This window comes from Buteo buteo, chromosome 17 (genome assembly GCF_964188355.1).
Source record: "Buteo buteo chromosome 17, bButBut1.hap1.1, whole genome shotgun sequence".
NCBI lineage: Eukaryota > Metazoa > Chordata > Aves > Accipitriformes > Accipitridae > Buteo > Buteo buteo.
In genome coordinates this window covers 4,241,945-4,255,473 of record NC_134187.1, presented here as the reverse complement: position 1 = coordinate 4,255,473, position 13,529 = coordinate 4,241,945, and the positions used below count along the sequence as shown (strand labels likewise).

At 43.3% G+C, this 13,529-nt stretch overlaps 1 protein-coding gene across 1 annotated transcript in view; it reads right to left on the bottom strand.

Moving 5' to 3' along the window:
• Nucleotides 1-13,529, bottom strand: part of PKHD1 (PKHD1 ciliary IPT domain containing fibrocystin/polyductin) — a 255,192-nt gene that overhangs the window by 136,450 nt on the left and 105,213 nt on the right. Inside the window, exons 37-40 of the mRNA XM_075049823.1 lie at nucleotides 5,208-5,415; nucleotides 4,104-4,261; nucleotides 2,305-2,499; nucleotides 1,303-1,428 (exon numbers count right to left, since the gene is read on the bottom strand). Coding sequence (XP_074905924.1) covers nucleotides 1,303-1,428; nucleotides 2,305-2,499; nucleotides 4,104-4,261; nucleotides 5,208-5,415 — 687 coding nt within the window. The remainder of the gene's footprint in view (nucleotides 1-1,302; nucleotides 1,429-2,304; nucleotides 2,500-4,103; nucleotides 4,262-5,207; nucleotides 5,416-13,529) is intronic.

The following is a 13,529-nucleotide window of genomic DNA, read 5'->3' as shown; positions in this document are numbered from 1 at the left end:
CTAAAGCAGTCCTTTTGACAGCCATTTAGGTTTTTGAGGTAGCATAAGAGGTCTTGGCTTCCAAGCTGAGACCTGGTGTGTCAATTAATTTTAAGCCCAGAGCGACTTTTTATGACTGTCTTGCAAACCCCCTGAAAATAAGGGGTTTAGATGAAATCACTGAGGGAGTCCAATTCTAGAGCTGCAAATAGCCAGCTATAATAAATATTCCTTCACAGGCAACAAAATGATATATAAATTCATCCATCAGACCCTCTGGAGCTGCTGACAGTGAAGTCATTAAAGACATCTTGGGGATAAGGTGTATTCAGGCTGAAACTTCAGTGGAAACATTCAGCCTCAGCACAGAGTCCTTTAACTCAGACACATGTCCTAGCACGAGTGAGCCAAGGCATGCCGGCAGGTTGGAGATCTTGTTCTGCTTCCCACAGCCTCAAGGCCTCTGTGCATCACCTTGGGCAAGCCATTGCATCCCTCTGAGCCACCTCTCTTCCTCTGCAAGATGTGTACAATCATTCTCATTTTATAGTCTCCTCTGTTTAAAGGGTAATCTATCACTTCTCATTATGTTTATATACAGGACCTAGCATAGGGACTCGCTGTGTGTGTGGAACTGCAGGATCAGGACTGATGGCTTTTTTTTTCCCCCTCTGTTTATCTTAAAATTGGTCATTTTTATCTCATCTCTGATGGAAAACAAAAATCAAGCTCTATCTTTAGGTATTCAGGCAACATGAGATCCCAGCAGAAGATGCTGCAAGTCAGTCTCCTGATGGTTAGTTAGGAGAAATATTTTGTTGTTTAACATTTTTGTTGCTCCAAGCTCCAATTTATTTAAGTGCTAAATCCTCTGCTTAACTTTTAACATATGTTTTCACTCCATTATCTTCGATGTCAAATGACTGAAGTTAAAGGTAAGTATGCTCCTAAATGCCTCGCTGAACTGGGGTCTTAAATATTGCATAATGGTCCTCTTCCAAAGACAGATAAATCAATGCCCTAAAAAAAAAAATCTCCTTCCACTTGTACACTGCAAAAAAAAAGGATCTAGATCAAGTGAAGACTGACCTGAACAAACAGAGAGTGTATGGTCAAATGGAAATAACTACTAGGAGTTGCATGTGGAATTGTGGGAGCTTTATTCCAGATTCACCAATACCAGAAAACGCAGAAGATGTGATTAATGTTCTGGGGGTACAGTTAAGGATCTGCCATTCTTTCCTCCAAAGACATTTTCATGCAGATGATAATCAGCACATGTTGCTGTTACATGTAGGATAAGTATTTTCCTACTTCACTTACCCAGTAGAAGTCCATGGCCTGAAATGCTGTAGAAAATATTACTGTCCACACTAAGGTTTGAGATCCCGGTCAGATGGAGTCCTTGGCCAAAGGAGTCCAAAACACAACAGCCATGTATGTAAGAGTCTGGAAAGAAATGAGTGCTGTCAGCAAAAAGCACACTGCAGCCTGAAGGTTGGGAGAGTTTTATATTAGCTCCTCATCATTTGATGTTGTGCAATTAATCCTTTTGGCTCTCGTGAGACTGCTCAGTTGCAGCTGCCCACCCTTGCTCACCTGGCAGGTCTTTGCCAACAGGAACATTTCAGAAGGGCAGCGAGGACAGGGTAGGTATCTTGTACACCTTGTCTAGCCAGGCATGGTGACCTGCCCACTGTACTCCAGCATCATGGCTAGTGCTGCCTTCTCTCACCAGATCGTCACTCGGTGATGAAGATGGCATTGGGAAGGCAGAAGTGTGAGTTAGCTGGAGGGGAAAGTCCCATCCAGTACCCTTAAAATATTATTTGAGCCCACCTAACTTGCTCCCATCACCACCAGCCTTCAGAGCTCTCATTGCCACTTCCACAGAGACGAATTTTGCACTTACCAGTGACAAAGCCAAAAGAACTTACTATTTTCTTTAATTTTCAGGTGATAGAATTAAATTTTGACCTATGCTACCGAACAGCCTTGAGCCACCTCTGGGCTCCCTCACAGTATATTAGCGCTTTCATTTCCAGAGCGAGAAGTAGCATGCCAACTCAGAGGTGTGGCATAAAAATGAAATACTATTTTAGGAAGAAGCTGCCCAGAGATGCAAAGGAACTAAAGCAGCTTAAAGCACTCCATCACATTTCACTTGGGATTAGACTACAGGTGAGGTTTTCTGACATTTACGAATCCAATTTGTCAACTGACTCGAGGGCTTAGAAGGCTTTTGAGGATATCTGCCCCAGCTTTGGGTAGAAAAAAGTGGACATTTGAGATCATTCCATCCCACCTCCAGTGCAGCCATCTCACCTGCCATCTGTGCGTTGCCAGCAACAGTCAGGGCACTGCAGCGCTGCCGAAATGCTTGGCCCATGTGGCGGAACTGGACCCCCTCCATCCAGAGCTGACTCGCTTCTCCCTGGAAGGCCTCCACAATCACGACAGCCCCTAGGTCCCGAGTCCCCAGCTGCCTCTCACTTTGCTTGTACAGACACCTGGAGCTACCTAGAATACAACCCGAGGAAAGCTGTCAGCGTTAATTCTCCATGGTGGCCATGGGATGTGCTGAGTGCCCCAAGCAACATCGTGAGACCCACCACATCGACTCAGTGAGACTCCATCTCCAGCAGTGATCTTAAACATGGGCCCAAAGACAAATAGCCACAGCATATTTCATACTCCCTCTAAATACTCTCATGTTTCCTTCCCTAAGAGTCTGGACATTTTTCGAGGAACATATATTAAAACCAGCAGGAAGCTCTGGTAGTTTTATGCCTTGGAAAGTTTCTTGTATTCAATTTTAAATAGTCCTTATGCATGGGGAAGATGGATTTGACATTGATTTACCTTGGGTGAGGTTCTTGAAAAGGAGATTGGGCACGGATGTACTGAACTAAACTGAAGTGAGAACATTTTGAAATTTCTTTAAAACTCTTGCTCTCCCCACTGTCCCTGCAGATGGGTGAGGAACTCTTACTACCCACAGTCTGAAGACAAGGGAAGTAAATCGTAGGGCTGGAGAAGGAATTGAGATTCCTGAAAGGCATCCTTCCATGGGTCTCTGCTTAGGTTATTTTGGTGCAAGGGGATTCAGGCTATGGATGTGCAACTTGGGCTTGTTCAGTGGAGGTGCAGAGGGGATTTCAAATTCTGGCACTGCCTGCTTGTGCTCAGTAATGCTCATTTTTCTTTTAAAGAAGGTAAATTAACCACAGAAAACACTGCCCACTCATCTTCTGGTGACTCCTCTGAGAAATCCTCCTATCCTTTAACTCAAATAAAAACCTCAAACGGTTAGCACATTTCAGAGACTATATTTATGAGTTCCACAGAAAATGGACCATAAATCTATGAGTAATATAAGCAGTTGCCTGCTGGATTTCAAATGAAGTCTTGTGTCACAGTCTGAAAGCCCAAGGCATTTTATTTTTAAAGGAAACCTTACAACTGGGTTGCCAGATAACCTAACTCTCCTCAAATTATAATAACTGTGTCTGATTCTGCTTCCTCATCAGCTGGTGTAAATCAGGAAGCCACCTGTAAAACTTCATGGTGTTTCATACAGATAAAACTAAAGGAGAACCAGGATACACAGTATTGTTTCACCAGTGTTACTATATGCTACAAGAAACCATCACCTGTTTTTTTCCCTTGATATCCCTAAACACCGAACAACATCTCAATATTTTACACTAAAGAGTACAAACAGCATTGGGCTGTTTTGTTTTCACTTCTTCTTAAAGTGACTAAATAGTAAACACAATTAAAAATTTAATATATTATGTACACTGAAACATGTTTTCAGAAGATACTTTCTTTTCTACACCCTTAGGCTCAGGCAAAACTAAAGGGTCTTTCCCAAGATGACTTGAAACAACAATGTGAAAATAATACATCGGAGATATTACAATGAAATGCAGTTCAGCTCCCAAGACTTCACACTTCAATGTCAAACAATGTTTGGAAAGATAAACTCACTTTCCTGGTGCTGGTATGTCTCAAAGTTACCCTATTAAGAAAGATTTCTAATACACAGTGATACCACAATGTGATTTTAATGGAGTAATTTTCCTCCTCAGCACATTTCTGTGAAAAAAAGACCTCCTCACCTCGTATAACACCTGCTTTGGCACACTGTCTGAGGTGTGACATCCTCTCCACTGTGATATTTCCTTGAACAACAACCCTTCTGCTAATCAGGGCCACCACAGCACTCAGAGGCAGACTTTGGCCATTCACCCATCCCTCTCCAACGCTGTGGGAGTACCTAGGGGAAGACAAAAAAGGCACAAAAGCATCTGCACCTGCCAGATGGCAAGAATGATATTTACCCTCAGCTTATGACTCCAACTGCCCAAATCCAGAGCTGGGTTCACTCCTCACCACAGACAGTGGCATATCCAGTGTACCTATGTATATTGGCTAGATATATTGTTCCTTGGCTGATGCTTATTTTCATCCTTCTGTCTCTCAAGCTCAAAAATTTTCCTTAGATTATGTATGTTTACACCAAAATATTTCAGTCTGAATTTCCTTCATCTTACCAAAACATATTTTGGTGAAAAACATTAGTACTTTCTTCCTCAAGCCCCAGATATTTCTGAAAATGATACCATTAATCTTCCTGGGCACTGGAGTTGGGTTGCCTCCCAAATAGCTAACATGTTTCAGCACTGGGGCTCCAGGTGATGATGATAAGGAGCACAGTTTGTCCAAGATCTACATGTACAGAAGACAAAGAGAGCATAAGGCTCACTGAAAACACAAAAGCAGTATTTCCAAACTGAAGTAATTCACTTTGAGTGTGTTGTTAATCATCTTAAGTAAATCAGTCAAGAAGGGAGGATTATTTTTTTTTAACAGAAGTCAGACACTTTTTGTGAAACAACTGCAGCTTCTGAAGAATTAACTATGCCAGAAAATCTTTGTCAACCCTATGCCGCTGGACTGTACTGGCCATCGGTGTTTTCTGCTTCAAAGGTTTTCTGAGTTCATGGTTATGATACAAAATTTAAACATAGCCAGAAACATTCAGGACTGAAAGTCCACTAGCTTTAGGGAGAGTGAGGAACCGAAATATCTCTGACCACTTTTGTTAAAGGGATTTATATAGTTATTATGTCCCACAGGAAACTGCAAATCCTCACCTTGATGAAATTTTTCCCTGGTTTAGCTCTCTGCTATAGAAATCCCCTTGGCCCTTGAAAGTGTACCTGAGCGGTGATCTAAGGTACAGCTCTGTGTTGTTCACAGACTCGATAACAGCCACTTCTTCTTGCTGCTGTGCATCTCCAAGGCCTGTCCTTCCCACCATGATTTCATCACCGGGTTGCCAGTCAACAGGTTCCTGAAGCACTAGTAGTCTATCATTAGCATGAGCTGATGATTTCAAGTGTGTGAAAGCTACTTTGGGCATCCAGCCTGGGGGAAAAAAAAAAAAAAAAAAAAAAAGGCAAGTCAATAAACATAAAAAAACCAGGAGCTGCATGCTTAGAAAACACTGCCTCACTGGGATGATCCCACAGTCATTCATTTCTTTTTGATGCTGTGTAGGAGAGACAGGATTAACGCTACAAAATAGGATTTGTGCACATCTGCTTGGATCAGAAATGTAGCGCTTTCCAAACAACATCTTCATTTCATATCTTTTGTCTTTATTGGTCCCAAAAAGCTGAAAAAACATGCTGGAAAGAAGTTTACTCAACAGGCAGTGGGAGCTGAGGTTCAGTTTCCTTCCTCCAAAGTGGCTTCTCTATATGAGAAACTCTCTTTTAAGCACCCTTTATAACCAAGGGAGACAACCAGTCTCTGCAGGGACCATTCTCCTTCTCTGAATGCGAAGAGCACTTTGAATTATCAGATACACCAGCCAAGCGAGCACAACAACATGCAGTGAATCTAGTCTCACAAGCAACTTGTGTTCACAAAAACACATGCTTCTATCAGTAACATTTCAGTGACATACGGAAATACAAATATCACCAGTTTCAAAAACTTTTCAGAGTGATTACAGATTGCTCAGGTAGCAGCACAAGGTCATCTTGAAATTGTCTCAAATGGAGGATCCAAAATGAGGGGTCATTTTTTGAAATCTTGGGTTAAGTGGCTTAAACATTTCTTACGAGAAGAATTTGCTTCAGCCTTTTTCATCCAAAAGCAGAAATAACATCACATGCTATTTTAAATCTTGTAACTTTGATTTTTTTCCAGAAAACTCAAATCTCAGAAAATACTGCTGAAACATATTCTTGGTGAGGCCTTAGTCTGGCTAGACATGAGAACATATTTTCAACTTTAAGGTGAAGGTGAGGTGAAGGTCACGTAACATCCCTTGGGATGGTGATGGGACACAGGTTTGGCAAGTAGCATGAATACACAGGTCAGCACGACTGCAAGATGAAGAAGAACCCCTTGCATTAGCAGCCTTAGGCCACCACTGGAAGGCAATAGCAAGGTTGCAACCGCAGTTTCCCAAATTCCCTCCTCTTCATGTCTCAAGCCTTCAAAAGACTGATTAACAAATAAGAAGGCAGTGACAGCTTAAAGGAAAAAAACCTAAAATATGAGAAGTGTGATATGCTTGCTATTCAAGGACTGTTTAGATTATGTGTATTCAAGGTAAAGCTTATCTAGTTTAAGATTCTGATTACAATAGAGGATGCTTAAGGAGTATTTGGATAATAGTCAAGGCATCAGATAATGGACATTTCAGAGAAACAGATTTGTTAATGAAGGACATACACCCTCCTTCTGCATTGAGAAACAAGGGGTTGCCAAGAGAAACAAAGACCCTGGTGTCCTCAGATGAGGCATGCCCATAGGAGGACAAAATGAGGAGGGGGATTCTTCCCCAAATGACCCCTGAAGATCACCAGAGACCCCCGCGCAGGCTTAGAAGACTCTGGGATGATTGCTCAAGAGAACACCACATCACGCTTGCTCAACATAATGAATACGCCATAGTTAGGTGGAACATACGTATTAGATAAGTGTGGTGTTTTAACTGGAGTGTGTAAGTATGGACTGAAAACCTCAGTATGGGTGCTCAATTTGTGGAAATCTACCTTGCACCTTGTGCAGAATAAAGCAATGTCTCCTCTCTAAACATACTTTGTGTGTTTTGGGAGTTACTTTCTGATCAGGTAGCAATACTACCAAGTCTGTGTACGACAAGCCCCAGCAGTGAAACAGCTTGCCATCTCACCCTCCCATCTTCACTTCATGAAGTTTGCTTTAAGTCTTGACGTGTCTTTTTGCCTAGGTCCTGTGAGATCCAACACACTGAACGGCATCCAGGGACAGCACGTGCCTCACACAGCCACCTTTAGTACATTTTTCCTTCCCTCCTTTGCAATAGATTGTAATTTACCTTTAGCCCTGCTGGTAACAAAGCACCACGCAGCTGCTCGCTCACCTCCCCCTGGCCATGGTGGGATGAGGAGAAAATATAAAGGCAGGCTCGTGGGTTGAGATAAGGACGGGGAGGGATCACTCACCACTTATGATCACGAGTGAAAGACAGGCTCAGCTTGGGGAAGGAACAAAATCAACTTAATTTACTAACAATCAAATCAGAACAAGGATATTAGGGAGTAAAACCCAACCTGAGAACACCTTCCCCCCAGCCCTCCGGCCTTCCCGCCTCAGGCCCACTCCTGGTTCTCTCTCCCCAGGGAACAGGGGATGGGGGATGGGGTCGGTTCCTCACCCCTTGTCTCCGCCGCTCTGTCCTCCTCAGGGGGAGGAGGACTCCGCATTCGGCCCCTGCTCCGCCGTGGGCTCCTCTCTCCCCGGGCTGCAGGTGGGCCTCTGCTCCCCCGCTCCCCTCCATGGGCTGGGGCGGACAGCCTGCCGCCTCACAGCAGGGCATCAACCTCCTCCCCTCCTTCCTCCCTCACCTCAGGATCTGCACAGGGGTTTCTCTCACATTCCGATCCCCTCACCCACTGCATGTTCCCCTTCTTAAATCCGTTCTCCCAGCAGTGCTACCGCCGTCGCTGAGGGGCTCGGCCTGGGCCAGCGGCGGGTCCGACTTGGAGCCTGTGAGAAGTTTCTAGCAGCTTCTCACAGGAGCAGGCCCTGCAGCCCCTCTGCCACTACCAAAACCCCACCACACAAACCCAAAACAAGCCCACAACAAGTTACTGGTTGGACTATAGAAAAGTAGTAACACCAGAAATCACTGAAGGTAGAAGTTGCATCCAATAAATCATTGTGAAATTATTGTAAGCAAGCTTCTCTCTCTCCATATCCTGTTTCAGTTTCTCGTTGTTTATAATCTAGTGTCCCAATTCTTACCTTAATGAAGACGGAAATAAGGAGCAGCACCTCCAAGTCAATAAATTCACCGCAGAATGAGAAAAAGGAAGAATCAAGTCTTTATACTCTGTCATCTTGAAGTATATTTGAGCACCTGCTCTGTGTGCCAGTGATGGTCATCTAAACGTAGCTGAGATACTTCTGGCTTATTATCTTTTTTTTTTTTTCTGAAATCAGACTTGAAATTTCTCAACTTACAGCTAAGCAGATCTCCCAGACATCCTTCACTTAATGTGCTTCAGTTCATGTCATGGAACTGTTTTGGAATGCATCAAATGGATTTCCTTCAGGTGAAACTAATGCAGAAACTCTGGTTGCAGAAACTTTGCAGCTCAGAAAGCCAACCGTATCCTGGGTTGCATCAAAAGCAGCGTGACCAGCAGGTCGAGGGAGGGGATTCTCCCCCTCTACTCCACTCTCGTGAGACCCCACCTGGAGTTCTGTGTTCAGCTCTGGGGCCCCCAACATGAGAAGGACATGGACCTGCTGGAGCGAGTCTAGAGGAGGGACACAAAGATGGTCAAAGGGCTGGAGCACCTCTGCTATGAGGACAGGCTGAGAGAGTTGGGGTTGTTCAGCCTGGAGAAGAGAAGGCTCTGGGCAGACCTTACAGCAGCCTGCCAGTACTTAAAGGGGGCCGACAAGAAAGCCAGAGAGAGAATTTTACAAGGGCCTGTAGTGATAGGACAAGGGGTAATGGCTTTAAACAGAAAGAGGGTAGATTTAGATGAGATGTAAGGAAGAAGTTCTTCCCTGTGAGGGTGGTGAGGCACTGGAACAGGTTGCCCAGAGAGCTTGTGGCTGCCCCATCCCTGGCAGTGTTCAAGGCCAGGTTGGATGGGGCTTTGAGCAACCTGGTCTAGTGGAAGGTGTCCCTGCCCATGGCAGGGGGCTTGGAACTAGATGACCTTTAAGGTGTCTCCCAACCCAACCCATTCTATGATTCTATGATAAGCTGCAATGCAGTAGGACATATAATACACTTTGGACGCTAATGGAACCAGGCTAGAATGACCCTACAGTAACCCCCAAAACACATATACAGTGTGGTGTCTGCACCCTCAGCACCTACATCATTTACTCTATAGACCTGCTTCTATCAGGCCACACTGTTTTCTGATGTAGACATAGCCAAAGCACACCTTGCACCATTCACAAGCACAGACATCAAAGATTTTCCCTGTGAGACCTCATCCTCAACACAGCTTTAGCCAGCTCAAAAAAAAAAGTCTTGATATCAGCCTATGTGCATTCTTTTACTAGCAGCAGTCTCATCATCTTTATTCATTTACCTTCTTTCATTGAGAGATCCTCGTGAATTTTTAGGACTCACATAAAAGCGAACAACTGACAGCAGCCATCTGCATGTTGAGCAGCAGACAATTTTTCTCCAGCCCTGGACATTTTGTTTATAGTTCTGATTTGTGTGCATGTGTTAATGTGTGCTTGCGTGCATCTGTGGCCAGACACACAACTGAGTCCCATTGTGTACATCTGTCACACACATACTACAGCAGCACTGCTGGGCAACAACTCTCATCATTAAGAAGTGCAAACCATCATTCTGCATTCAAAACATACTCTAATGGAAAAGGCTTATTTCAAGCTTTTTTCCTCTTCCAAGCTCTGAAAAAATTTTTTTAAGGAAAAACCTCTCAAGATTTTTTTTCTTCTAAAAGAAGACTGTTCAAGGTATCCAAATATCCCCCCTTTTTTTTCCTTTTTCTTTTTTGACTTCTTACTGTGCTCTCACAGCCTCCCTCTCTGTCTCGCATTCCATGCTCTGTTTTACCTTCCTCCTGATAATTTAGGTGGAGTGGAGTATTTCTTTGTATGTGTAAGATCTACTTCCAATTTCCAATACTTTTAGTATATATAGGGGGAAAAAAAGTAGCAGATTCCTCTTTCCTTGCTTTGCATTTATATTCCCACATACGACACCACCTGCAGATAAACTCTCCTCTACTCTAAGCAGCATGAGTGACACACAGAATTTGGTCCGTGATGCTTTTCTGCTCAATTCACCAAGTAGGGACCATAACTGAGGCTTCTTTGCCTTAACTATAACATATTCCTAGTGCTATGGTTTTGGTGAGAGCCCATCATACACTGTGGGTTGATTTTAAGTGCCTAAACATGTCATTTTGGATGTACGATTGGCCTCTATCTGCTGTTCCAGAAAGACATTGGTCTGACGCAAGTCCCTTGTCCTATCTGCCAGACCCACATAGATACCTTGGATACCATTCAGCGTGCCTGAAATGGTCCTTTGTATTAACACTCAGGTAACTGAACAGCTAGCAGACAGCCAAATCAAATTGTTCCTTCTTGAAGAACTTTCCAGGCCTCTGCTCACCTACCAGGGGTGGGCTGGCTGGGTAGGGTACACCACTTTCCAGAGGCACTTCTACACCCAGCTTTTAAATGGGGAGGTGAAATGTGCTGACGAACATGTCAGGAGGGAATGATCTTCAGCTGGGAGACAACCTGCACTTCCCAGAGGTCTTCTGCAGCTTCTCTGCTTCAAAGAACCCATGGACTCTCTACAAAGATCATGAATAGCTCGAGGGCATTCCCTGGAACAAAGATCCCTGTCTCTGCAATCTGCAGGACCACCCTTTGGAGGCCCAGAGCCCTCTTTCTTGTTTCCCCTTGAAAACAAACTGTATTTCAGATAAAACATGCAAGGTTCATAAAATAACCTTCGGTGATTGGGACTGGGCTGTGCAACAGGTAAATAAATGACTTGTTTGAGACTAGAAGGTTTAAAAGACCAACAGCTGTGGTATATTTAAATTATTTCTTCCCCCAAAAAGTACTGCAAGCAGAAACACTCAAAAGTGCTGAAAAATAGATGAATCTGTATAACTCCTTAATTATTGAACTCATATTTAATAATTAACTATGCCTAGATTGGAAAAAAAACATATCTTGAGATCTAAAGCAGAAGTGCCTTCATGTTAAAGGGACAGGACAGAGCCTTTAGACTTGAAATGCTATCGCAGGCAAAGAAAGAATTGAACATTTTACTAAATTACTTAACAGGAACACCCTTAAATGCTGAGCAGAGCAGAACTGTGTTATCAAATGGCAACCTAAAACTGCAAGGGACTTGAAAGCAAATTCCAAAGCGAATTAATCACAAATTGTAGCATAAGGAACATCTTGGCACCAGGACACTGGTTTATGCTTCCTATTGGAAGCATGATGTGAAGATGTAGTCTTGTATAGACCTGGCAAAATTATTATGAACAAGGCAATTCTGATGGGTACAATGCCACTCTCTTTTCTAAGTTAAGTAGACAAGAAGAAAAAAAGTACAAATTTAATTTCTTACACCCCCTACCACAAAACAATTTATAAGTCTATGTAGGATGCTGTATGACCTCACTAACCGATTTCACCTAGTCCTAAGTAGTTCAACTGGAGATGAGAATTTGACCTTTACACAAATGTCTTAGAATCTCCAGGGTTACAAGAAAGTCTGTCTACACTAGGCAAAGTGTGGATTGTACTGAGTGTTGCAGGTTTACATAAATTAGGTCATTATTTATGATCCTCTGATCACAGAAGACATGAATATCATTTCCTCTTCCAGGTGTACACTGGGTGCCTCAATTTAAACTGGGTGTTGGAGAGCTATCTCTGGTCATTCAGCTTTGAAAGCAGAAGCTGCTGCAATTGGAAACTCTGAAATAGAGGGTTCTGAAAAAAACTACAGGCTAGGGAGAGGCAGTTTTAAGCTAATTAATTAGGAGACGTATCCTATAGTCAATGGGAAAAATAGGCTCCTGGGGAGCCTATAGACTCTGAATCACCTTCTGGAGGAGTTTCTCTGTCCCACTACAGGCTCAGGAGAGTTGTCTCCTAATTCAGGGAAGGGGATTGCCCTGAAGTGACTCAGAAGCACTTCAGTGGCCAAGGAGCCTTGGAAATTCCAGCTGCCCTGACTAGTGGCTGCCCCTACAAAGCTACAAGTTTCCCCGGGTCTGAATGGATGCACAGACCTGTGCTCCCCTGATCACTGATTCCTTCCTCTCGTTTATAACCCCTGAGCACATTTCCAGTCTTTCTGTTGGCATTCCAGAGCAGAAAGGGAGCGAGGGAGAGACAAAAAAGCAGTGGTATTGATCTCTGCTGAGAAAGGCCACTCCAGATCCCACTCCTTATCCCAGTGGGAAATTTTGTTTCAGACAAAACAACTCCTTTAAAGTCTCTGTTTGTCAGACCGGACAGTTATGAAGTGTTGAAGTGTTCATTTTACCCATTCCTTGTAAATTTATGAAAAAAAATCACCTCTTGCCCACTGCCTAAAAATTTACGTGACTAGAGGACATGCTGCTTAGATGAAAACCGGATGTCCCTGACCTGAAAACAAGACTTTTTGGAGTATACATTGTCACCTAACTTCAGATACCCAGGGAACCTCCTAACCAAGCCTGACAGCAACCAGTATGCGGCACACCCAGAGTTAGGCAGAGCTGGAGAGTCTGGCTTATGCACGGGAGTGTTGGTAGAAACTAGACTCCTCAAATGGGTTTTTGGAGGACTGGTTCCAGCCCTAAGCCTGCCATGGGACTGTTGGTCTTTCTCCCCAAAGTTGTTTAAATGTTCTAAACAATTTTCCTTTTCTGGCATGGGACAGCAGGCTTTGAACCCTTCTCCTCTGACTACACAGGGCCAGGATCCTGCTGCATCTCGTCTTCGCTCCTATTTACTACAAATTAATTAACTTGGGTTATGAACACACAGTTTGTTTGTAGTGTTGACAAACTGTAAAGCTCTTTTACACCTTTTGACAGTTTATTGGCGCTTTAAAGTTGAGGTAATGAGATCCCTTTATACCACAAAAGGAATTTACAAGAACTGCAGGGCTCAGACACACAATCTACTTACTGTGACTATACAAGTTATACTGCAGATAATCTGTCAATCTGTTGCAGCTACATTGTAAATCTTTAGTGTAAATGAGAATAAGATCTTTCAATTGCCATGAACAAAGTGAAAAGAAACAAGCAGTTTACATTCCCCAAAACGAAAATAATTTTGCAAGAGACGGAGTTAAAAATGTAATTCAATGGATTATAGCTATGATTTAAAAAAAAAAAAAAAGAAAAAAACCAGTAATACAACACAACACAATTTACTGCAGCATTTCAGGTGTCAGACTGCTTAAGGAATCCAGCCTCCTCTCCACTGTCTAGTCCCTTATTATT